The sequence below is a fragment of the Gadus macrocephalus genome, chromosome 9, assembly GCF_031168955.1.
Source record: "Gadus macrocephalus chromosome 9, ASM3116895v1".
Classification (NCBI taxonomy): Eukaryota; Metazoa; Chordata; class Actinopteri; order Gadiformes; family Gadidae; genus Gadus; species Gadus macrocephalus.
Genome location: NC_082390.1, coordinates 17680212 through 17707492, shown reverse-complemented (window position 1 = coordinate 17707492; position 27281 = coordinate 17680212). Strand labels below are relative to the sequence as shown.

The following is a 27281-nucleotide window of genomic DNA, read 5'->3' as shown; positions in this document are numbered from 1 at the left end:
AAACCACCCTTTCCTAAAATGCTATAAATAGCAGCCAATTCAAAGGGGGGTATAAACTTTGCATGTTTTAACAACCTGACTCAAGTTCTGAAGAACAGAAAGTAGAACAGTAAGATAAGTTCAAACAGACACACACTTTCATCACCAGAAATAACCAAACTCAGGCCACAACACATCAACAGCTAATATTTCGGATGTGTTCATTATATTTTATCTGCTTTTTGTTTTATGGCAAAAGGTTACAGGAGTAGTGTATAAGCTTTCTATGTGACTTTAAGCATCTGATCGGACACAAACAATCACAGAGCAAACGTTTGTGTGTGTGTGTGTGTGTGTGTGTGTGTGTGTGTGTGTGTGTGTGTGTGTGTGTGTGTGTGTGTGTGTGTGTGTGTTGCTCTATGAAAAGACCATTTGGATTTGAGGATAAGATAAGATTTGAAGGCATACTGCTATTATACTGACAGTAGGCCTATGTCAGAACGGTCTCTCCGGTCAGTCCAATAGTAACACAACGTTGTTTTTTGTAGTAATTTTAAAAATGTAATTTCATTCGTGTATTGCACAATCCCAGATGTACAGCAGAACTACGATCGACGTTATTGGTCTTACTTCAAATCACGCCTACAAGTTGAGCTGCAGACGGTCACATGCCGTGCACCGCCACCAGGGCTGCGACCATAAAGCCCATTTGAATCAGAGAGGCACAGAGCGCACTCACGTCGTTCAGACAACACGCACTGTGCGTTTACCACCAGAACCATGACGCGAGGGAGCGATGGCAACGTGGCGCACCGGATTTATTAACTGACATGCAGCGAACACAGGCCGGCTGAGGACGTGGTCGGGTAAAAACATGATATTGAACCCAAACTCGGCGTTCTTCATTCACTTGTGCCTTTAGGGAGTTCACACGTCGTTCAGAAGGCAATGCTCGGCTGATACGGAAGGACCGCACGTTTGAGTTGAGTGTGTTTTACAGCACGTTGTTGAGGTTGTGTAGTACAGACATGAGTGGAAACGAGGGAATCGGCACAGTGCGACAAGGACACGGAGCGTAGCAGTGTTTTCGGGGAGCAGACACGACCCGGTGTCTTATGTTCGTCTGCGGGCCAGCCGGTGGTCGTCTTCTGTCTGTATCTTTCTGCCATGCTGTAAAGTAGCTGCCCGGGAAGGATGCAGGTGAAAAGACCAAGGGACTCGGAGAGGACTGGCGGGGACGTTCTCCAACCAGATGCTCCCCGCAAGAAGTCCTCATGCTTCTCCAATATCAAGATATTCCTGATTGCGGAATGCGCCCTGATGTTGGCCCAGGGCACTGTCGGAGCATACCTGGTGAGTTAAACACCCCCTCTCAGTGCCCGCTGGACACTTCCTAATGGCTCAATATTATGTATATGATGGTATGTTTTCACTCGGACATTGACTTACCGTGTTGAATCGTGTGTAACTTTGAGTCTCTGTGTAGAAGTTGACTTAACAGATAGCTAGCTTGTTTACTACGCCGTCGGTTTGCCGCCACCGAGCCATGATGACGTGAGGAAACGCAACCGGCGGCACCACAAGCCGGTTCTGTTTCCTCGAGTCATGGCTCTACTAAATGATAACGTAATATCGTATGGAGGATATGATCTACACTGTCTTGGTGCTACATCTGCTTTATATGTTCAATATTCAGTTAGGCCACTGGACATTTTTTTTATGTAGAAAAAATATTTTTATTGATTTATAGGTAGCTTGTAATCGGCTATATGTTACCAACTAAATGCCTAGATACTTTTAGATCACAATGGTGCTAATTTAATCCATCAATATAACATTCGATGGAGGCAGAAGTCTCCAATTAGGGAATTTGATAAACACTTATACACTTATTAATTAAACACTTGTTTACATGCATATTTATTTGTAATTGCCTTGAGTACTTAAGTATTTAAGTGCCCAAACTAAACACTGTAGGCTAAAAAACAATGTATTACTGACATTCAAAAAATATTCTAAAGTGTATATCAGTTTACTGTTTGCTCTAAAAACTTGGATCCCAGACCAGACCTTAGTAATAGATTGAAACAACCATATATGGAGCGGAAAGTTTTTTATCTATTCAGCTTCAAGCATCCCACGATGCAAGAATCTTGATAGTCCGCTCTCCATAAGATGGATAGTAGTCTGTTCATAATGCATCACAGATACATGGAGTTGCACGTGGTCACGGAACAGGGCGTTATTTATCACGCCAGTCCTAATTTACATGGAGCTTGATTTGCATTTCCTTGGTATCAGGCCCTGGTGCCGTCGCAGGATGATGACCGAGCTGTGACCCACGCTGATCTATTGTACAGCATCCATGATTGGATGGTTGGACTTAAAGTGTGTGTCTTGGTTGGCAGGGGCTCTATAAGCTAGGGCTATAGAATCCATGCCATGCCCTCTCCTGTGAGCTCCTTAGAAAGCATCTTGACACCTGTCTGCGTGTCTTCTTTCATTTATTATTTATTTATTCATTACCAATATTGGAAATGTCACAAATGATGACACTAAAGAGTTAGGGAAAGGAAAATAAATGTGAGCGCTGTCGTAATTTTGGTGACTCATTGAACCTCAGAAGAATGGCTTACCCCTTGGCTGCTCAGCTCTGCAGCCCACACTGCTGGCCACACCTCTCGCTGAGACCTGTGGTAACTGGATTGGATCAAAAGAGATCCCCTGTCCTTCTGCTGTTTGTAAACTGCCTCAGCCAGCGTGAATCTGCTTAGGGCCCGAGCTCCAGATTCAACAGGTCTCTTGTTCTGTAGGCCTATAGGCTTGTTGGTACTGGGACCACCAGCCTTATTCGAGACCTGATGAAGCTTTACTTGTAAAAGCCTGCTTTTAGTTAAAAGCTGTACTATTTTTGTCTTGCAAAGGCAGGTTGTTCTCATCTAACGGGTTTGAATCCCGAAAGGATCTGTGTATTATAACTGCATCTACCCTCATCATTTTCAACTTTCTATCCTATCCAGAATTATTAAAGTTTATATTTTTACTTGAATTCTATAGGATAGCAGTCTGATAAATAATAGCCCTGTTGTAAAGCATTCTCATTGAGGCCATAGGAATAACTAATGTAGGGCCAAATATCATTTTAACTTGTTATAACCCCCAACGACCAAAAGCCAAGCCTTCGTTCAAGATGTTGGATGACATAACGCTATGATGTCCCATCGCTCATGTTTCACCTCCTCTCTCAGGTGAGCGTTCTGACCACCCTGGAGCGCCGCTTCAACCTCCAGAGCGCCGACGTCGGAGTGATCGCCAGCAGCTTCGAGATCGGCAACCTGGCCCTGATCCTGTTCGTCAGCTACTTCGGGGCCAAGGCCCACCGCCCTCGTCTGATTGGCTGCGGGGGTATCGTGATGGCGCTCGGTGCGCTTCTCTCCGCGCTGCCAGAGTTCCTGACGAAACAGTACGAGTATGTGGAAGAGTTGCGGACGGACACTGGGCGCGACGTGTGCCTGAACACCACCAGTGTGGAGGCCCAGCTGGTGGAGGATAAACTGTGTGACAACAAAGCCAACACCAACATGATGTATCTGCTGCTGATCGGGGCCCAGGTCCTGCTGGGAATAGGAGCGACGCCCGTGCAGCCTCTCGGCGTGTCCTACATCGACGACCACGTCAAGAAGAAGGATTCCTCGCTCTATATCGGTGAGTGAGGCAAAATCCAGGCTCGTCTGATGCAATTCAATCACCGCACAAGCACACATTACGGCTCTGTTGGTCATTGTGAAACAGTGTTTTTATGCTGTGTCGCTTGACACCAATGGGTTCACAACATTGAAAATGTGCCCATGCCGCTTATGGCCCGAACAATGTGTAACTGCAAAGTGGGCAGATTGGTACCCTCAGTTAATCCTCATTACAGCGGTAATGACCCCTGCTGCTGAGGGCAAACAAGGTAGTGACAAGTTAAAATCTTCTCTGTGTGTGGATGCTGAGGAGGCTTTCCATGGTTTAGAAGGTGCCATTCAGAGTGCTTCCATTGCATATACAAAACGACTCTGTGGCCCTTTAGAGATCTTTGTTATTTGTTGTACATAATCTGTTTTTTATTTGGGTTAATGCAAGGCTTGCAATAATAGGGCTGTGCTTTGGATGTGGACATTATAACTATAATAGCTGTGTTTCCTTGCGTGGATGAGGAACACCTCCAGGTGTTGTTTGAATGGCCACAGCCATTGTAATGAATAGGTGTGTATGCATAAGCTGTATTCGTTATCAGCCAAGCTCAGGTACCCTATGATCACATTCGCAGGGACACGGGGCAGATGCACGCCCTGTTTCATGTATTTACACAGCGGTCGTTTACGGGCCTGGGCGGTTTGTCGGAGCAGTGCCGTTGTGTCCCTGTGAACAAAGGCAGCAGTGTGCGCTTATCTCGGGTCCAATGCTGATTTACTCAATTTCTGGTCTTTCTGTCCATTTAATTAATGGAACGAATTTTATTTTATTTTTAATTCTCTAAACACACAAAAAGCATTTCAGTTGGGCAAGGAGAAGAATTATTTTTTTGACGTATTGGAGAAATAACCAATCGGCAAAATAATCCATTTGTGATTTGATGCTAGCCCAGCAGCTAGTGGGGGGTGACGTTGTGCAGAAGGGAAGTGTACAGCTCATGATTGAAGTGTGGCAGGCACACACGGGGAGAAGACTGGCTCTGTCCTTCCTGATAAGCAGTGGGGGGAGCTGGGAGAGCAGCGAGCGGGGAGCAGCAAGCAACAATGCGGTTTTGAGTCGCGCTCAGCTGATGGTTCTAATCCCCATGCTGGGGCCAGCGCGTCATGTGCTCGCCACCCTATGAATGGGGGAGATTGTCCCCGTCTCGGAGAGATTTCTGTTATCACTTCGCACTCTGATGAAACATTTGTGTTGTTTCCTCGGTCTGCATTGGAGAGATCATAATATTATAACCCCAGCGAGTGGGCATTTTTCACATGCACAGAAAATGTGTTTCCACGTGCTAGCATTAATCTGTTCGGCTTGATTTAAAGATTTACATAATGTTATTTTGTGTACAAAGGTCTCGGCAGTTTATAAAATATATTATGAAGAGGTATTCGGTGAGGTAACACTGAAGGACGCGAGAACTGCCAAACGATGATGACAAACGACAGAAATTTGACCCTTACAGACGATGTGATGGGAGCTCTTGCGTTTGGACACGCACGCACGCACGCACACACACATGCGCACACACCCCCCTGCAGTAACTTGTGAAATGTATCGCTGTGTTTCTCACTCTGTCACTTCTAGATTCAGGCTGGTACTCACCCGCCACATGAGATGACACACTTAAATGTAGTACCTAAGGGCGTAGGTTAGGAGAGTAAGTGTACTCTACTCTTATTCAATATTTGATGAGGTGGAGGATAATGACATCATCGGGTACAAAACAAGTTCAAAGTGAGATACAAAACATTCTTACCCTCCAGGAATATTAATGAATCAATGCTTCTAATTACACCCATCTGCTCCAATTATGGTTTGACGGCACTGACGTCAACGTGTATTTTTCTGTTATTGTTGTTGAAATCCGAGTCCGAGCTAAACGGCCAGGTAATACCTGTGCTACGCAGAGAGACGGGGTGGGACGGGCCGCGGGTAACGGGAGCTCCGGAGCTCCAGAGCATCCTGGAGTGGAGCCATAATTACAGAGCAGCGCAGGAATGCCAACCGGCCGGCCAGCCACAGGGAAGGCTGCGCGGCCCGGGAGTGTACGCGCATACCACACACCACACGGAGGGTGGAAAAACAACGCCTCCGCCCCAGTAGCACACAAGAGAGGGAATGTACAGCTGGGTGCTGCCCGCGTCAGCCCGCCCCGCTTGTGTACACCACGCCAGACGGGCCTTCCTGCTCTGCCTTAAACAATGAGAAACAAACCCATTGAAACCGAGTCTGCGCCTTTTTTAAAGGGTCGTCGTATTGTGTGTGTAAGCTTTTAAGTAAACATGTCCGGATTGCTTTTGTCGGTGATTCACGATCTGTGATAGTTTTGACTTTTGGTCTCCGTGGAGACTCGTGTCCGCGCCCAAACCACTCCTATGCAGTCAGAAGTGTTTTGCTCGAAATGCCTAATAAAAAGAGCTGTGCCAGGGCGTAAACACAGACCTCGCCTCGCTAGATCAGCCGTCGTTTCGGCTCGTCTAGACGCGAGCGCCTTGTTTGGACCATGTAAACAAATATGGCTACAGACTGAGCGCCAACCCAATCTCAGCCGGCCGCTGCTCTGTGACCTTTCTTTGTCCACTGCTATATCTGGCCCGTCCCACAGGGCCCTTGGCCGCACAGAGATACACTACAGGACATGCACCCGGCATGGATGTTGCATGGTACGGCAGGGCCCCCACCCAGCTGCCTGTCATAGCTTGGGAAGCTAGGTCAGATTTAAACTACACCAACAGGCTGGCAGTTAATTAGTCGGCGGGGGGCAACTGCAAGGATCACATTAATTCGTTCAACATTTGGTCCTTGGGGCTCAAAGTTTGAACGTGCTTTTTATAAAGAATGGACCTATAAGCGAACTTGATGATTTTAATTGGATGATCAAGCAGGTGGTAAAGGAACACATCAGCCAAAAATGTGTAGTTCGTTTATTGATTAATTACTTGCCACTAATAGCCAGGAATGCAAGAAGAAAAATGCACTCCATTCCCATTTCTGGAGAAAAGTGCTAAATGAAGACATTAATGAGCACTAAGTGAAAGATGGACAAATGATCGCTTTTGCATTGTAGACTAGTTGTGATTTCCGGCTCGGAAAAGAACAACCTTGCCCGCCCACGCAAAGCTGTCTAGTAGAGTGTGATGTGATAACACTGACACGCTTTAACAGATCAGACTGTAGGGAAAAAATACTTTATCTTCAGAAGTAAAATGAGTGCACCTGCGAGAAGAAGTGTCCCATAGGAGTTAACTATTCCTGGCTTTTGCAAAATATTGGCCGGACAGACTGTGGAATATTATTGAAGTAAATTATTTATAGACACCTCAGTGTATAGCCAGTTAGCAACAACATGTTTCTCTTTGCAGGCCAAAATATGACTCTTTATCAGGTGCCTCACTGACGAGATACACCAGTACATATTAATATTTTACAGGTATTCTGAATCCAATTGCGCTTGGCGTAATTCAGCTTTGGTGAGGAGCTGCCACAATTCCGGGGCCTTGTGAGTAAAAGCTGATGGTTGCGGTGGCAAAGGTCTTTGTGATCCTCAAGACACTTGGCAGCGCTCCTCCCGAAACGCTCCGACTCCTGTCTCGGTGCTAGGGCACGTTTATATAAGCTACTTAAACTCAGCGCATGTTAATGTCATCTTGAAGGATTAGATTCTAAATAGGTCTATCCATCCCTGCTTTAAGATGCGCGGCCAGTTTGCCTAGCAACACCGGCACACCCTCAACAAGAAGTTAAACCACGTTGCAATAAAGGCAATCAACTCCAGCAGCTTCTCCTAATCATTAAAGTAAATTGCAGCCTTCGGAGTATTCCCCCCCCCTCCTTCCATGACAGGATGGATGCCTGCTGATATAGCAGCCATCCATCTGCCTGCTGATATAGCAGGCAAGGCATCCATCCGCCTGCTGCGGCCATAGTAGTTGCACTTGGCCAGGTTCCCAGGCCGTGTTCAGGCTCTGATTGGTCCTGGAAGATGGGGGGACATAAGGTTTATCTTATAAGAGGGCGATCAAACAGCAGAACCATTGTTTTCCTATGGTGGAGCGTGCTTGCTGTGCACTCCTCTCTTGCGCTATGCTCTGTGCTTTCTAGTGGTTTTACATAAAAACCATAAAAGTAAAATTACAGTATCAACTTTTCAGCACAACGCGCTGAGTCGCACGGCTCGTCAATGTCACACTTGGCCCGGGCAGCCAATCAAATCAAGCAAGAGGCAGGCTTTACAGCTTTAGCACGTCATTCCTGTTTTAAACTACTCTTTCTGTTTTCTTCAGTATGTTGTGAAACCAAAAACCTAATTTTTATGGCCTTTTCCCCATCCTCTCTACATGTGATTGCCCGGTGGAACACGCAGCCCCGCTGGTTCAGTAAATAGTATTATGGCTAGTGTCCCTGGTGTGTTCCTTCATACGTTTTCTATTGTAATTTATTCAATCGATGTTTGTATTGAATAAACACAATGGGAGCATTTAGCAGCGTTGCTGGGTTTCCACTGTTTCTCACTGGCCATGCCCTTTGTTCTTGCAGTAATAATTGCTTTGTTTTTTACTCCCTACATATGTGGTGGTCTGCGAAGGGTCTTGATGACAACTTAATGGTACAACTAATTTCAAAGGCTGCAAACCATTGTTCTAATTGGTCAAAAGCCGAGTGCACTCGTCTCCTAAGTAATCAGCTGTTCATGTTGGTCCAACCTAAATACTTTCCATGGAAAATCATGTGAAGGGATGGGGATCCAGCTAATACAATGCAGAGGGACATGGTTCACATGCTTTAATGATGATTCATTTATTAGTGGAAGCCCTGTGAAGGGTTTTATCAAACCCAGGCAGGAAGCATGAGTCACGTTCTGTATATGGATACACTGTCCCACAATCTAAATACGATCTGTTTTCTGTCCGACCGGTGGGACACATGGTTGCCTTATAAGGCCATAGTGTGGTGGTTTGTTGCTTACATTATAAATGTCACTTGATATGTTTTTGAGTGGTTAATTATTTTTCATTCCAAAGCATTAAACATACTCTCAGAAAAGTCTCAAACTGCAATGGAATACAGGAGCACAAATAAAAAACGTAGGTGTCTGTGTGTGTACGCACTTTAGATTTGCATATTAAAAGAAAATCTTTGCTAAATTATTCATATATAAACTAAGATGTATTTAAGGAATATAAAAAACATGTAGCCCTATGTTTGAATTACGGTAGTTGATTCAAACAGTTATTGTGACAAGAGGTGTTAGGTGGGAAATTCCACTATGACTTCATAACCCTGACCGAAAGACGATTTATGTCACTTCAACCCAAACATGACATCATATTTGGTTGTTTTGTTTTGAATGCAGCACAAGCCAAATTGGGCACAGTAATAGCATGGTGGATTTTAAGAGCAGGTTCTGTGACCATACATTATCACATCACCTGCCAAGATCCAGTAAACATAGCAAAACGGCCTAGTATAGTCAATTAAATAAATGAATGGAAAAACGGGAACCTTGACAACAAGCTTCCCTTATGTATCTTCTGCAAACTGTGAAACCGAACGATGGCTGAGAAGGTCCTCGCTATAGGATAACAGTCAGTCACCGTGAGCCTGGCGTCCTCTCTCCAGACCATGTCAAGACGATGTCTGACCAGCACCCAGTGACACACATCTATTGGCCCGCTGCCTCCACTGAGCTGTGAGGCTTGGCCCCGTGGGAGCGCACTGATGCTCACGTTTGCCTTTCGCAGTGAGCATCCATCTGGCCATGGCCCAGCGGCTATCGATTTCCAAATACGTCTACAGCCTTGCGTTGAAAAAAAACCTCCAGCCATTCAGACGGATACTCTCGTGAATCCGCTTGGAAGTGAAGCTGAAACATGCCGTCCTCTGAGAGGAGCCTTACCTGCAGATTTCTGTTCATCTTTTAACAACCTTATTCAGTCTATTTCGGATTCCATTGCTACACTTTCCTTGGGCAGCGCCATCGGTTCCTCCATCCAGGAGGGTGCTGCGCTCCTCCGTGAGCGGAAACTCCCTCCCCGGGTGCTGATTGGTCCTTTCAACAGGCTGGAGGCCAGATCGACACCCAGGTGGGGCTCACCGGGCGGTCCGTGACCGCCCCTCCCGCTTTGTTGGAAGTGATTTTGTTGTGGCAATTTGGGAAGCATCATATCTCCTTACTGCGCCTAAAGGAGAGTGGGTGAGTTACGCGCGGGGAAACCAGCTTTGTGGTCGTAGCCTGTTTATTTGCCTGTCCCCACGTGCCGGTGCCCCAGTAAAACACTGTCAACACGGCCGTCTGCGGGCAATCTGGGTCAGGCCCTGTTGCTGCTGATTAAAAAGAATTGGCTTTTTTTGTAGTCAAGGGGGATGGGCGAAGGGATAAAAAGGAGGCTTGGGCTGACCATAAACATAACATCAGCTAGGTTGCCATAGAAATGACTGCCTGTTTTACTATTGGATTGAGATGCTCCCTTTTACCAGTGGCTCGTTGTGGCGGTCCTCTTCAGAGTATTATTAGTGGGAATACACCAAATATATATTTTTTTATTGCTTGAATTTTATGAACTACTTCTGATAAATTTAGCCATCAACAAGTCAACCCCTGGCCAGCGCTCACAATCAGTGAGATTAACTGTTTACTTTAATCGACATGTGTTTTGGATGCCTTATTCTGTAGCCCTTGTCCTGGACGGCGTCAAACAGAAAGTCACGGCTGTGGAAGGTTGCCCAAGTTTCCTGTTACAGAAGAATGTAATTTCTTTCATTTTGTATACTTGTCACGGGCAACCGCCTCGCTTCCTTCTTTTCCATTTTGTGGAGGACGTCATGGAGGGACATAGCTGATCCTCAAGCCCAGGCACCTGCTGGAGAAGAAGTCTGCAGCTGCATCCCTCCATCCTCCTCCTCCATGTGGTCAATGGGACATCTGTGGGCACTCCAGCAGTGAGCAGCGCTAAACTGCCTGCTCTACGCTGTGTGTCGGGCCCTACTTAAGTCCTGGTCTCGGTCTCCCATCCTGCCATCAACTAAGGCTTGCAGTCTCGTCAAAAAACCATCACACTTTCTGTTGGTAATAGGTCACTCGCCCCCTCCCTATATTTGAATGTCAAGAAGATGTAGCTTTGTTGTACACCCGACAACATTATTACGTTTCTTTTAAACGTTGAGTTAGTTTGACTCGGCTATGTCACAATGCAACCCTAGTAACGTCACAGTCCATATGTAGTCTCATATGGCAACAATGATGAAAGGAAATGGAAAGCTCTACCTACCATCCTAGAACAATGAGTGCGTCTCAGTCTGGGTTCTGGGAACACAGACAGATCACTGTACCGGGGCACAATGGGAGGCTCTGCTGGGCTGTGATCTCTCCCACCCAATATTTAGCACTCTTTCTTCGCCTCTGACTTTGCCTTTGTCTGCGACTCACTTGCTGACCTGGTGCGGACAGAGCTGTCTGCTGGGAAGAACCGGGCCGGATGGCTGGGAACATCTCTCGCCTGTTTCTAAACATGGTCTTCCTGTTTTTGTATTATCATTGTGTTATGGTAATTCTCTTCATTTGTAATATCATGGTGTGATGCTAATGCTCTTCATTATCATAATTATGTTATTGTAATGCTCTGCATTTGTATGATCATTTTGCTATTGTTTGATAATACTATCATCATGTTATTGTCATTGTAACCGAGGTGACAATTCCATTAATACGTAAAAAAAATAATAATAATACTGTCTGGGCTCAAAAGCAGCTTCTGATTTCCATTGGGAACAGTTCTATTTAGTCTTAAACTATGACCGGGAACTAGAATTTCTATCTTGAAATATGCATTGAAATTAATCACGCAATATGTCTTCCAATATGTCTTATTCTTTAATGGAAGATGAATTAGGTACATTGCCGTTTGGCAAACTACTTTTACGTTTATTGATTCCTGAATACAATAACTACATTAAAGTGAACCATAGCAACATATGTATTGCAGTAAAGGTCATGGTTTTATAGCATTTAGGGATGCAAACAATTAATCGATTATCGATTAATTGTCGATAAGAGATTACTCGATTAAAATAAATTACTTGCAATTAATCGCATTTTTAACCCGTAATTCCCCAACCGTCCACGTGAGGGCGCGCTTGACGCCAGACGTACTTGACGCACACGCGGGAACACAAGCGAAGAAGCAGGACAAGACAAACGAAAAGCGGGACACTAAGCTGTGTTCGAAATCGTTCCCTATCATGGATGTAGTGCACTAAATAGGGTGCACGGCATTTTGTAGGGTGTTCGAATTCTCAGTGGTCCACTATATAGGGCACTATATAGTGGACTTAAAATAGGCTACATACGATGTTCCCTACATGTTACCAGAGATGTTACTCCCGTATACCACAATGCAATGCGGTTGTATTTTTCCAGGGGAGAAGAAGCTGAATGACCACTGAGAATTCGAACACCCTACAAAATGGCGTGCACCCTATTTAGTGCACTACATCCATGATAGGGAACGATTTCGAACACAGCTACTGACACGATGAAGAGGGCAAAACGGAGTGCAGTATGGAGCCACTTTAAGTTGGTTAATGACGACAAAGACGCCAAATGCACAATATATATATATATATTTTAAAGTACAACTAAACGACTTCGTTGAATTACCACCTAAATGTGTCACATTCAGAAGGAAATTCAGCTTCTCAGAAGAATTGCCGCTTATCAATTAATCGATGATCGATAAGATGAAACAACTATCGATTAATGAATTACTCGATAATTTGCATCCCTAATAGCATTGTATATGTTTGTATTGTTGCACAGCATTTATTGGAAGTGAAAGTTCCTGGTCCACCCCAAGTAGCAGTGACCATGGTCAGCTTATACTAATGTTGCTGCCATTTAGGTTAATGAGGACTTTCTTTCCTTCCTGTTAAAGTACGTGTGTGGCCCCCAAGGTTAATCAGCCTCAAAGATTAGGCCTGTTACTATACAGTATGTCTGGGTTAAGTAGCCTAATGCCAGTTAGCTGGACCCAAATAGAAGATACAAAATGTGGCAAAGCACAACACTCACAATAGTGTCCAAGCTCAACATCAAGTCTAAATGTGCTGTGTGGCTACGCAGCCTGCAATTCTTAGCAGTCATTACATGACATCTCTACTTGACACCTCAATCTAATGCCATCTTTTTTTTCTATCCTGAATCATTTAGTGACTGTATACATTTATTTGTATATTAGGTTATTGTTATTTCAGGGATGTTTTGTCCAGGGTCAGTTTCTTATCCCCGTCACATTAATCATGGCTTTTATGAAATTCTTAGATGTTCAGTATGAAACTGACCTCATGCATCACACATTTAAATGATTTACAACCCTAGGTCAATATTTGGGCTACATAGAAAATATACAAATGTTTACACAAACATATGCAATTTTATGCAAACTCATGCAAAGTCATCCAAGTATCGGTATGCAAAATATACACAAATGTAAGCAGAAGACAGACAGTCGTTGGGCTGTGCAGTCAAACTGGTTTATGACGTTGTGGCCTCTAGTTTTCCTTTTAGAGGGACATTTCCTTTTTTCTGCTTCATGTTAAAAAAATATTTCACCTGTACTTTGCAGAACTGAAAGGTTCTGCAAAGTACAGGTAAAATATTTTTTTAACAAGAAGCAGAAAAAATGACCTTTGCAGAACCTTTCTGTTCTGCAAAGTAAAGGCGTGATCTTAACTCCCTCCCACCATGCCATTAATGAGTAAAACCTTAACGAGTGCTGAAACCTCATCTCCTTACACTCGTCCAACATGGATGGTAAAGGAAGGAGGAAATATACAAAGTAATAAACAAAAACCAGGATCCAAGTCGAACAAACGGCGGAAATGCGTTCAATCAAGTTCATCAAACTTGTTTAAAGGCAGTTTCACAACCCACTGTTGTTAAAACCTGTTTTCATTGCTCAAATAACTACGAGGAATGGAGTAGTCAATCGAAGGTGGGACAGCTTGTTGTAGGACAGCTTGATGTGGCGTTAAGCTGTGAAGGGGAGGGCCCTGTGTGCGCCCTGAGGGAGCGATGTTGTAATGGGGGTGCAGGGGGGAGGCATGAAGACGCGGGGGTTCTCCTCTCCCTCGACGCACAACTGACAAATCCATTTGTTGTCTAAATTAATTCAGCATTATCCGCCTACCCTGCCTGAATTCAAAAGAATACACCTGAAAACAAGTCTTTTTTGTTATTTTGGTGTTACACTTCGGTCATAATGTCGTAATACGTAATGAGTAAATGGATCTTATCGTTTGCAAAAAAGTTATTTTTAACTTTGCCATTAGGGGGAGCAGCCACCGATGGGGGGCCAGCCTGTTGTTGGAGGAATGGAGCCAGTACTTTGCAGCCCGTAAAGCACACAGAATAGTGTGCCAAATGTACTATTATGTGTGCTCGAGGTTTCATGTTTGCACGCCTGCCTGCGAGCGTCACGGCACATTTGTTGGTCAGGGGGTTTTGTGTGAGGCTTCAGCGCTTCAAGAACCCTGCGGTCGACCGGCCTTGATACGGAGGGCTGTTCGCTGTGGTTACGTTTTCGTTTTTTGATTATATTTATAATTATATTAAGCAATTTTCAGCCCTCATACCATTCTCCTCCCCAATCATGCTGTCTTCTGCTACTCCTCTGCTTCTCTGCACTGTTATTCACCTTATGCTGTTCCTCTGTGTTTGTCTGGGAAGGATGTAAGGGGTTCATTTCTTGCCTGGTTGGTTGCTTACTTTAGTAACAAAATGAGGTACATCCCTGACATTAGCATTTTATTTACATTTCTGGGGCTTATCTCTTTAGTTATTCACGCATGATTATTTTTTTATGGTTGATAATGAGAGCCTAACAAGGTTTAAAAAGGCCTACGTAAATAGGCTGGACTTGGCTTATTTTGTGTCTAAAAGGCGGCATTAGTGCAGAGGGTGAAACCGTTGTGAAACCAAATGTGCAAGTATTTGCTTGTGTGTGTGTGTGTGGCAGTCACTTCCTATTCCTTGATACTTTGGAGGCTTACCATCAACCACAAGCACGTAGTGCAACATGACAAGGTGAGGAGAAACAGCAGATGGGCTTCCGATCAGCTAGGCTGCTTTTTGTCTGCAAGACGACCTGCATTCTGCCCACCGATTATTTTTTTTGACCGCATTCAATATAGCTGAAGCCAATTTAAAAAGGTTTTGAACTTAAAGAATAGCCGTCAATGACAAGCTATTGAAAGGTTAACTAAAGCATACATTTATAAAAATGTACATTCCCATTGAACACCGGCAGAGTGGAGAGGTGCACTGGTCTGGGCCGGTCTTGTTCAATATTTTAGACTTTGACGTAAGCAAAAGTTAAAGTCGGATGATCCTGATGTAATGGCATTTGAACGGGAGTTGAGAGCCTACTTTAAGCTTTGGCCCGTTATTTAGGTCATGGTTTTGTGGAGCCAGCAGGGATAGTATAGGATACAACAACATTCCCTTGCCTCGGGAGAACAACATCTTCTATATTGTTTCACATATTGGTCAGCTCAGCTGTAATGAAACCATTAAGAAATGTGCCAGATTTATTTATTTATAATCCATTCTTTTGACTTTTTTCCAAAGGGTATTACAAATCAGTGAATTACATTGAGTGCATACATTGTTAGTATTGTTGGTGCTTTGGGAATAGGCCTCTTTAATGGCACGATCAATCAGCGAGACAAGTCCATTCAGTATATTGTGAGGTCTACTTGAAATCGTGTTAAATACACAATATTCTTGGTGTCAATATTTACCAAGTTAGTATGTAAAAACAGGACTTTTTAAAAGTAATATGCATCCAATAGGAAATACGTTGGTGTTAATGTTGACACTTAGACGGACTGCTTAGCTTAGGGTTTTACCTCCCGGGCTAAAGGCACCAGTCTTAGACTGGTAGCAATCACCCAAGGTTTCACAGGCCCTAATCCTCTTACATGCTGTACCTCATCAAAATAGACTTCACTTTACTGCACTCTCCTACTACTCCCCTTCGAAGACGGTCCGTTTATATTTTTTTCTAATCTATTTGATGTTGTTTTTGGCCATCCCTACTGCAATAAATGCAACCTAATCGTGTTTCTTCTTTTATGTATTTTACAGCCATGGTCCGAAAGATGGCGAGGAAAGCGGTTAATTGCTAATTACAGAGAGCCGTTGTGTGTGGTTCTCAAAATGACTAAATTTGTGCGGATTTAAGGAGTGTAATTAAAGCGTTGTATTAAGTGATTCTAATCTCTATTGCTATTAGACATCAAGTGTTGTGATGGTTAGTTCCCTTTCCCATTAATTACATATTGTGTCTCTTTTGCTGTTAGTCTGAATTAATGAAGGTAATGGCTTGTGCTGAGGTCTTCAACATCAGTTTATATTGCGCCGTACAGATGAAGATACACAGTGGCAGGATTTCAACTCAGACATAACTTGGGGAGGGAGGGTTTAGTTCAGAAGGTCAAATTATTTGTCTGCTGCAGTTTCGTGTAACCAGAATGTTTTCTGGTAAAAGTATGCTACATGTCTCATCCCGTCCACATGTTTGTTAACCATGGCATTGGCCACCATCACTCCCGGTTTACAACCGGGGTCTCGCAGCTCTGAACAGGCACGGTTTATAATTCAAACCACAATTTTAAACTGTCATCCAGACACTTTTGGTGAGGGTTTCAGTTCAAACGACTATTGTTTTGAACAGTATCACCGATGCATTATTTAGCTTTATTTTTTGTACCTGATGGAAGTATGTTTTCTTTCCCTACGGGAGTTTTGTTCTTTGTTAATGCATAATAATAATAAATAAAAAAAAATTATATATATTTTATTACTGACTATACCGTACAGTGGTAGTCAAGGCGGGACCCTATTGTTGTTAAGGCGGCCGCCTTAACCACACAGTGCTGGGGGAAACACTGACTTGCTTCGACTGTCACCATCCGCGCCCGTTGGTGAGGCGGTATGAGGCGGTTGTGGGTCCTCCCATGATGCGTTGTGTCCCAATGCTCTTGTTTGGCTCAGAGGATTACACAGGGCACTACTCGGAGCAGGGTAAACCCAGGAGTACGCACACGCGCAGACACACAAGCGCACACACACTAGAAGATACACGCACAGGAGTACACACGACTACATACCCAGGAGTACCCAGGAGTTCAGACAGGAGTACACGCACAGGAGTACACGCACAGGAGTACACGCACAGGAGTACACACACAGGAGTACACAGGAGTTAAGACAGGAATACCCAGGAGAACACTTAGGGGAGTAGACACACAGAGGAGTACACAGGAGTACACTTAAAAGAGTACACACACACACACACAGGGTACACGCGCAGGTGTACACACACAGGTGTACACACACACAGGTGTACCCACACACAGGAGTACCCACACACAGGAGTACCCACACACAGGAGTACCCACACACAGGAGTACACACACAGGTGTACCCGCACGCATGTGTACCCGCACGCATGTGTACCCGCACGCATGTGTACCCGCACGCATGTGTACCCGCACGCATGTGTACCCGCACGCATGTGTACCCGCACGCATGTGTACCCGCACGCATGTGTACCCACACACAGGAGTACCCACACACAGGAGTACCCACACGCAGGAGTACCCACACGCAGGAGTACCCACACACAGGAGTACCCACACACAGGAGTACCCACACACAGGAGTACCCACACACAGGAGTACCCACACACAGGAGTACCCACACACAGGGGTACACACGAATACAGTCCACAGAGGGTTGTTGGAAATGAACTGCCTCGTCTTTTGTATTGCATCATGTGTGTGTTGATCAACACACAAACAGATGAGCTGTACACACAACGTCCAACTGTGAACTACGGTTATAGGGCCTTTATCGAGAAAGTGGCCAATAGTTGTTGTAGTACATTGTATCAGCGCTGAATGCAACCCCTTTCAAGATAGTTTCTGTAAGATCAAGTTATCTGCATTACTAATGTAACGACAGTGAAATGATACTATGAGTGTAGCCGTTCCTTGTCTTTGATAATTGTATGTTATGCTAATCGTTACATTTAATTTAGGATCAGCATGAACCCTAGAAGAAGAGGTGCCTACATGTTTCCCCCATCATATTGAAGAGCAGAACTAAACATACCTAATTAAGATGTTATTGCTTTGCGTTGAAGGCCGTCCCAATCTAAAGGTTCCTTCAGATGAGGGAGGAGAAACGTCAACATTTCAAGGACACAACCGATGTAGCCTTCTGTCCTACACAATCCTTCGCACACAAATTGTACAAAATGTCCTTTTCGCCTTCTAATCGCAAAGGGGCTTTTTAGTTTGACTGATCTTCATGGAGACTTGCGGTAGCTACATCCTTGTTGCAGCGTTTCAGTTCTGTTTTCCTGGGAGAGGAGTGTTCGTAGGACGGTGCAGCCCTCGGGAGACCTGTCAGGGCCACCGCTGGGCTCTGGGACAGCTGCTGTTTTTAAATGGATGTGATTTAAATTCTTTCACTTCCATACCCATACAGCCTTAATGAACCATGAAGACACAAATCTTACCATAGCACAACATTTTAGAGGATTTAAAGAGTTTTAGTATGTGGGTGGAGGCCATTCATCTGTTTACTATCCTAAATAATAAAACATAAATAATAATATAATATAAACGATGATCACAGAGCATTGTTAGGGGCGTCCACTGCCTCAGTGCGTTAGTTAATCTTTGGAAAGGCCAGCCCTTATTGACTGTAGCTTGCAGGGATTATTATGTTGGTCTCTAAACATATTAGTGGGTAACAAAAGCACCAGTGCCCAGCTCCTTTATTGAATTACATCAGACATGCGCTACAATATAATTAGCACGAGACTAAATGGGGTTGGTCATAATCCACCACAAACAAATTAGAGAGAGAGAGAGAAATGAAATTGTTGTCACTGCTTCTTTTGCATCAATTGATTAACTGTTTAGTATACAACATGACCACATTAATGGCACCTGCCACCTGCCAAAAAAAGTATTGGTAGAGAGGACTATTGATTTTATATTTATAAGAAAAAGTCAAACATTGTTAGAAATCGATCCGAATTTAAACCAAAATTTAAATCGACAGTTGATTGTCTGTCTGTCAATCAACTATTGACTAATGATATTGACACCACAGAAAAAAACGGTTTAACAGTTGAACTGAGGCCGACACATAGTGATACTTATCTTGGAGTCATCAAATCCAGGTCAAGGATGAAAAGGCATCACACCCTCTCATGCACACGCAGACAGTTTCAATCCAGTTTCACAGTTCATATATGAAGGGGTTCTTCAGAAAAAGAGACTTTAACCTAACACAAAATAGCTGGCCTGGTTGGAAGGTTTCTCTTGGCCTGTGAATTATGCTTACTTACACAGCTGAAATGCAAGTCATGGGTAGAATAAGCTGTAGATGCTAGGAGAGGTAAACAAATCAGCTCCAAACATTACACTTTTGCCCTCCTGATAGTAAGACAACTCACATTGTCTTACAGTATTGGTTACTGTATACAACATCAACAATCCCAAAAAAAGTGGGAGTTATACCCGCTCCCTGTGAGAACATTTAATACCATTGATGCTATCAAATTCCTTCCTTTTCTGCAACAAAGCCACAGCATTTTATAGATCGTCTCCACATGCAAAGACCTACAATAATGTACTTTGTTATCAGCAAGGGCACAGAGATTTTGATGACAGCCAAGGGCAGAGAGAGGGAGAGGTGGAGGGGGAGATTGAGAGCGGAGGGAGGAAATGGGGAGAATACATAGAGAGGGGAGATGGAGAGAATAGGAGGGAGAGCTGAAATGGAGTGAATGGAGACGGAAGATGGAGAGAATAAGAGGGGAGATGGAGAGGGGAGATGGAGAGAATAGACAGGAAATGGAGACCACAGAGGGAGAGAGAGAGAGAGAGAGAGAGGGAGGTGGAGATAGAGAGGGAGGGAGGGGGAAAGGGGGAGGTGGCCTCTGGAACCACATTTCGCCCTCATTGGCTCTGGACGAAAGCTAAATATCATTTCTTGGAAGGTGATTTCACTGTTTCCTTTGGTTGGTTTCCAACCAAAGGAAACAGAAAGCAATTGTGTTGTTGCTATGAGAAGACAACACTCAGTTTCCAAGGATGCAGAGTAGTGCGCAGAAAGTCCTAATTCGAAACACCACAGGCACATTAGCAAGTCAGATGGAGTCCGCAGTCGTTTACTGTTAAACTGCCCTTAGGTCTACTGTTGGTATCGGGTGGTCCCCTCTTTAATGGTGTTGCCTTTATGGCATGCTTTGATTGTTCTTAGCCTAACTTTTACGTTGCTTTGGATAAACGCATCTGCTAAATGGCTACATGTAAATGTGGCCTTGCTCCATTTGTACGATGTCTATACCGTGGTTTTGTCTGTTAAAAGACATGGTGCTGCAATTTTTTTAAGTTGTTTGGCTGTGGAATTCACTGTATTAAGGCAGTAGGGCCTCCGGGTACGACAAAGATGCCCAGGTCGTGATTTTCAGCCTAAAGTGTGACATTAGTCACTGGCAGTATGTCATGCTAATGGCTATGCTGCAAACAAGGAGTAGGGTACATACCCTACTATCCCTGCTTTCAACAAAGCATAAATGATATGGGTTTGTTTTGTTCTCGTTTCATGTGCAGGTTCAGTCGGGGGTCAATACTATCCTGTACAGAAAACTAGATCCAACTCATATGAGTTGGGCTCTATGTCTTCTCTCATACAGTTACATTTGTGCGGTTATCATTCATTGGATCCCCCAAGATTCTGGGACATCTGTTGACGTTTAAACCAGTGCTAAATACGGTTAGCCACGCCATGCGGTTAGCCCGAGGGCAGTGGGGGTCATATCAACGGTAGCCAACGCCAACTGTCTTTCAGCTTTAAACCTTCAAGCCGTGGCTAGTTTGTGCTCAATGCAAGGGTGACCGCAACTAGCCCTGTTCAGGCACCGGCCACACCGACATGCTGATGGCTCTCCTCATTTGAATGATGTTCCAAGGTTGAGCTCGGACGGCCATGCAAAGCGCCTGGGAGAGGAACTGGGTTCGCCATCATTTGCTGTTAAGCCGTGGCACCTGTTTTTAAACTTGTGATTTGCAACTTTATAAGTTGGGAGGTCAATCAGAACCCGGCCAGACTCTACACCACTTTAATGGGAATTTGCTCTAATTCAGCAAACAAGTTGTAGCCAGGCTAATTTAAAAAAGAATACTATTCTTCTCTTACTCAATGTTTTTCTTTATCTTTTTGAATATGCAATACTTGCTATGTGTGGACTCCATATGTTTGAGAAACACAAGAATCTTCTGCCACATTCCTTGTGGTCTTGTAATTGAAATGTTTGACCTTGTAGCTACATAATGCTCTGGCCTTCCTTAACCAGCGAAACCACTCCTGCAACATGCCTTGGCCTTCACATGTCCTTGGAAATTGCCCTCTGATTGGCTGTCTTAAACACAAAAAATGACTGGATCGTCCAAGTTGTACACTCCTGTATGACATGCATCAAAGATACATGCAATGTATGTTCAATTTTCCTTGGATTAGTTGTTGTTGTTGCTATCAAGCATACACTTATGCTTGATAGCATAAGTGTATCTTTGTGAAAATACAAGACTCTGTAGTGCTGAATCAAATTATTGATTATTCAATTAAAAGGAAAGTGTATGCAGGCTAACCAGGACAGAATGCTGCAATTTGAATCCTAAGTATCGTTAAAATGATGTGACCTAAAGGTGTGTGTGCGTGTGCGTGCAGGGATCCTGTTCTCCACGCTGGTGTTCGGCCCGGCGTGTGGCTTCATCCTGGGCTCCATCTGCACCAAGTTCTACGTCGACGCGATCTTTATCGACAGCAGTAAGTAATGACTTCCCCTCCCACCGCTCACCCACCGCTGTGGGTCGTGGTCTCAAACTGTTTGTGAGGCAGTTGATCTAATCAGTGTGGTTGGCACCCTGCTCCCCCCCCCCTCCCTCCCCAGGTAAACTGGGGCTCTACCCGGAAGACCCGCGCTGGATCGGGGCCTGGTGGGCGGGCTTCTTGCTGTGCGGTGCCTTACTCTTCTTCTCCGCCCTGCTGATGTTCGGCTTCCCCCAGTCGCTGCCCCTGCGGGACGGCGAGGACGGCGGGCAGGAGAGCGAGCAGGCCATGCTCTCCCCCGCGGGGCTGAACACAGAGTACCAGATGCCCAAGCCCAGCAGCAACGGGGCGGCCGGGCACCATGAGCCGGCCAACAGCCCCACCTGCTGTCAGCAGCTGAGAGGTGACACTGGGGCACTGGGCGCACGGCACACCATGTGTTATCAATGAGAGGTTAACCAAACCATGTATGAGTGGTTCAACCAAACCATGTGTTATCAATGAGAGGTTAACCAAACCATGTATGAGTGGTTCAACCAAACCATGTGTTATCAATGAGAGGTTAACCAAACCATGTATCAGTGGTTCAACCAAACCATGTGTTTATCAATGAGAGGTTCAACCAAACCATGTGTTTATCAATGAGAGGTTCAACCAAACCATGTGTTTATCAATGAGTGTTTAACCAAACCATGTGTTTATCAATGAGTGTTTAAACCAATGGACATGGAAAGGAATACAATAAGAGCGGTGGATACTGCTATTTACAGTTAATGACATTAAGTCATATAACTTTCTTTAATTGATTAACTATATCATAAATAATAAAGTAATACTTGCTTTAATTTCAGAGAACTACCTAACTATTCAATTCTGCACACAAAAAGAGGAGACTAATTAAAAAATACAGAAAATATGTAGCTTTACATGTACCAATTTCCAGCCTGGTATAAAAGTAGAGTCTGTCTTAAAGATAGCCGTGCCTTTTGGAGCACACCGATCTCACCCGGCCGTCCTTGTCCGTAGTGATCCCCAAGGTGACCAAGCATCTGCTGTCCAACCCGGTGTTCACCTGCATCACGCTGGCGGCCTGCATGGAGATCGGCGTGGTGGCCGGCTTCGCTGCCTTCCTGGGGAAGTACCTGGAGCAGCAGTTCAACCTCACCACCACCTCCGCCAACCAGCTGCTCGGTGTGTATGGAGACGGGCACTCATGCATCACACGCCCACTCAGACCTCACACATGGTCCGCGTGCATGAACGGCGAGAACAGAGATGTAATCAGGGTCCTCTCGGCGCCTCATCGCCCATTTGTGAATGAGGAGCTCTGGGTGAGCAGACACCTAGTGCGGTCCGCGCCCCTAATGAGCGGGGAGACGCAGGAGTCATAGAGACCGCTTCATGGGTGGGAGTGGCTTATCTCTGTCCTGATCATATGTGTTTAAAACACTTCGGTCTGAAAGTTACAAGACTTTCTTTAACCTAAGAAGACGGGTTTTATGGAGTGAGAACGGAGGGAGGAGTGCATAGCACAGGGCCATTTGCCCATATTGGGTCATGTGACTTTGGGTGAAGAGGGCAAGGTGAGAACCAGGGTCAAATGAGACGAGGAGGCACCATGCAGTGTGTCCATATAAGGTCACGTATGCGTCGGTTCCACTTGGCAGAGATAACAGCTTGCTCAACTCCACCTAAAAAGCACTACAATCAGACCTGTATACATGTCATTTTATCCATGTGTCCCAGTATATCACACGTCCTGGTGTATCACTCTTACACGGGTCATAGATGCACTCTTATACATGTTCCTGGCCTTCCCTGCTGCAGGCATGACTGCCATCCCGTGCGCGTGTCTGGGGATCTTCATGGGCGGCCTGCTGGTGAAGAAGCTCAACCTGTCGGCCCTGGGAGCGATCCGGATGGCCATGCTGGTCAATTTGATCTCCACCGCGTGCTACGTCTCCTTCCTCTTCCTGGGCTGTGACACGGGCCCTGTCGCGGGAGTGACCGTGCAATACGGCAACGAGTAAGGAGCACGTACACACGCGCTGCAGCCACCGGGGGGACGGCAGACGGGCACTCATAGGAGAACGTGACTGACACTGATGACTGATGCATGGCTGACCGCTGGGAGTGTTCCTTCTGCTCCCAGGACCCTGCGGTCAGGGCATCGACCAGACGCCCAGTGCATGCGCCACTGCAGCTGCTACACCTCCACCATCAGCCCGGTGTGCGGCTCCAACGAGGTCACCTACCTCTCCGCCTGCTTCGCCGGCTGCAGCAGGGCGGTCGACCCAGACTCCCCCTCCGGCTTCTCCCCAGTGAGTGCTTCCCTGGTCCCTGACACCGCGGTCATTTTCCCTTCCCAGATCCTCCCGTTGATGTGGATTAATGTGTTATGTTTTTCCTCGGCGTGAGCACTTGTTTCTTGGCTGATTGGTGGTCCGGCTCCACCTAGAAGGTGGTGTTTGAGTATCGAAAGGATGACTCTGGGTTTGATTTGAATAAATGTTCAATGAGTCCTGGCAACCTCAAAGTTAAACCCAAAAACCAATTATTCACTCTTGCAGAGTTTTCACACGCAAGGGCTATCAAATGGATATCCTTGACACTAAATTAGAGGATTACATTTCAGAGAGAATTACTGTTCTCCTAATGTGGTAACTGCTTTGAGCATTCCCTGTTTAATTCAGTGCATCAGTGAACGAGAACATTATCAGCCGAGGTCTCTCCGTCTCTCACGATACTGTGTGTGTGTGTGTGTGTGTGCGTGCGTCTGTGTTCCAGAACCTCACCGGGTGCACGTGTGTGTCCAGCGACCCGGCGCTGGCCTGGGCGGTCCCGGGGAAGTGTCCCACGGCAGGCTGTCAGCAGGCCTTCCTCACCTTCCTCTGTGTGATCTGCGCCTGCAGCATGATCGGCGCCATGGCCCAGACGCCCTCCGTCATCATCCTGATCAGGTACCGCCCGGCCCCCGGCGGCAGAATGTGGACCGCTCTGTCCACATACATCAGAGCACATGGCTCTCTGCCCGGGGGGCTTCATATGCCTGCAATGCGATGCAGGAAAACTGAATCACAAATGTATTAAAGGTCCCTCATTTTGTTGTTCTTGAAGGACTGTGAGCCCAGAGTTGAAGTCGTATGCCCTTGGAGTCTTGTTTCTTCTGCTTCGATTGATAGGTAAGCAGCACTTAAACATGTGTTTATACGATATTCATCACTTACAAAATTATTATGAGACACAATTTCTGCTCTTTAAGATTGTTTCTTAATAGGCCGTTTTATGGATAACCTTGATTCTATTATCCAAATGTAAATACATTTGACACAAGATATTGATTAAATGTCTTTCTAGGATACAAAGAAATATTTTCATGAGACAAAGTCAAAAAGCTAGAACTATGGTCAAATTCAACTTCACCTACCTTTCAACCATAATATCTTAATCTACAGTCAGAGAAGATAATACGTCGGAAAAGGGATTATGACAAAGTATAATTATCTTCCCTTAAAAGGTTAAACGATAATTATGAAAACCCTTCTACGATCTTCTGAGAAAAATGACAAGTATTGAGATGAATTGCTCTGCCAACTGAAAGGTTCCCAAATACTGCCCTCGAATATGGAATATATGAACTAGAATGACGAAGACCAATACTTGTACTTGTATACTTGTGCGCATTGACAAAGGTGGGTTTCCCTTGGTGGATGAGTCAAATGACAACGTCCTTGCCAAGATCACCTTAAATCTAATAACATTTTCATGCTAGCGGGTTGCCAGGCCTCCCCCCTTCCCTTTACAAGGTTCTTTACATTAAAACAGGTCTGAAAAATGTTTGGACATTACATAAATAAACACTTGGAAACTAAACAATACCAAAATCTCTCCGGTTCAAATTGATAACCCAAACTTTGAGTTCAACTCTCTGTAGGATAAATGAGAACAACGCCCCTATCCTGTGTCCTTCCCGTAGGATTCATCCCACCCCCTCTGATCTTCGGTGCTGGGATCGACTCGACATGCCTTTTCTGGAGCTGGGAGTGTGGCGAGAGAGGCGCCTGCCTGTTGTACAACAACGTGGCCTACAGGCACCTGTACGTGGGCCTGGCCATCGCGCTCAAGGGCATCGCCTTCCTCCTCTACAGCACAACGTGGTACTGCTTGCGCAGGAACTACCGGAAGTACATAAAGGCTAACGAGAACCACATGACGCAGACAGAGTTCTATCCGTCCCTCACAGACACGGAGGGCCCCAAGCTGGTGGACCGGACAAAGTTCATTTACAGCCTGGAAGACCACGAGATCTGTGAGAATATGGAGTCGGTTTTATAACGTAGACTTGCACAGCGGAAGGAGGGCAAAGATGTCATAGAATATTTGAAATCGCTCGAAAGATACTATTATTTAATTTTGTTTTTATTATGTTTTTGAAAAGATTAAGATGTTTTGATAAAAGCCAATCAATATAAATGCCCGTTTAGGTCATAGGAAGATTTTCACTTATTTTTGTTGCACATCCTTGGCAACTTTTGAAGGGTCCATTTTTGTAGTTAAACTGTCAACAAGGTGTTGTTTAGTGCCAGTCAATTCCTACTTTGAATGGGTGGCAGACAACATGGCTCCGTTTTAAAGTCCTTCTTGATCTGATGCTGGTTAACATAATTGTATGCTTTTAGTTGCATCACTACTGGCCATATCTGCTTAGGTCTGTCATCTGTCTGAAACGACTGAGTCTGTTCAGCCCGTGTTCTGCGTCGGTCTAAACAGTCTCACAAAATAAATTGTGATTTAAACAAAAATAAGTCATGGACGGTTCTTCATCTATCCATATTTAAAGTTGCCAAGTGTTTACAAAACAAATGTAATTTAATACAGATTTTATATAAACGGCGCCGTGCAGTTTCTGAAAAAGAAAGAAGGAGTTAATATTGGGTTGTTTTAGTGTCCTTGACAAACTTACTAAGCGAGACGGTGTGTTTATGCAGCGTTCTCTTGTGGTTCTGCTGCTGGATAATAGACACTGTTTTTGATACTGTTTGGACTAGACTGCCAAGTCTGGCTGCTAGGATTGTAAAATGTCTGTCAATGTTTTTTTTTGCGAGATTGAAGTTTGTTTTTCACTATAGCAGATTGTAACGTTCCCAGAGTTTAATCAACTTAATATCTTAATGATAGATTTTAAATTAAGGATTTTATCGGCTATAACACTAGCCGACACTAATTTTTTTTTTACTTTACAAAAAGGTTTAAATTTATATTTGTTTAATAGGTATTTGAAAAGTTCAAATTGAAAATATATGATCTTGGTTCTACCAAATGTTGGTATGTTATATGTGGTTGCGGACAATTCACAGCTTTGATGTATTTGTTGCATCATTAAACAAAAGAATACAGCTTGTCACTTAGAATGAAAGGTGAATAGTGTTTCTTTTTTTTGAGGTTATGCAAATCTCAAAGAAAAAAACAATAACTATTCCTAGCCATGTATTTAAATCATTTAATTGGACTTATTGGCGCATATGGCTTTGGTTGAGGGTTTCTCTACATTTACAGTTTGAGCATTATCCCTTTTCTTACACCTTTTTGTATGGCAACATATCATTTATTTTATTCTGAAATAAAACATTTTTCAGAAAATTAACAAGTGCTTTATTTTAGT

At 44.6% G+C, this 27281-nt stretch overlaps 1 protein-coding gene across 1 annotated transcript; it reads left to right on the top strand.

The window, feature by feature from the left end:
* The first annotated feature begins 641 nt into the window (after nt 1–641).
* Nucleotides 642–27266, top strand: slco3a1a (solute carrier organic anion transporter family member 3A1a). The gene is made up of 10 exons (XM_060061259.1): nt 642–1332; nt 3228–3684; nt 21518–21616; nt 21741–22022; nt 22646–22810; nt 23447–23645; nt 23772–23940; nt 24407–24579; nt 24737–24801; nt 25596–27266. Exons 1-10 carry the CDS (start codon nt 1174–1176, stop codon nt 25952–25954), a joined length of 2127 nt encoding a protein of 708 aa, XP_059917242.1. The 5' UTR covers nt 642–1173; the 3' UTR covers nt 25955–27266.
* Nucleotides 27267–27281: the final 15 nt, after the last annotated feature.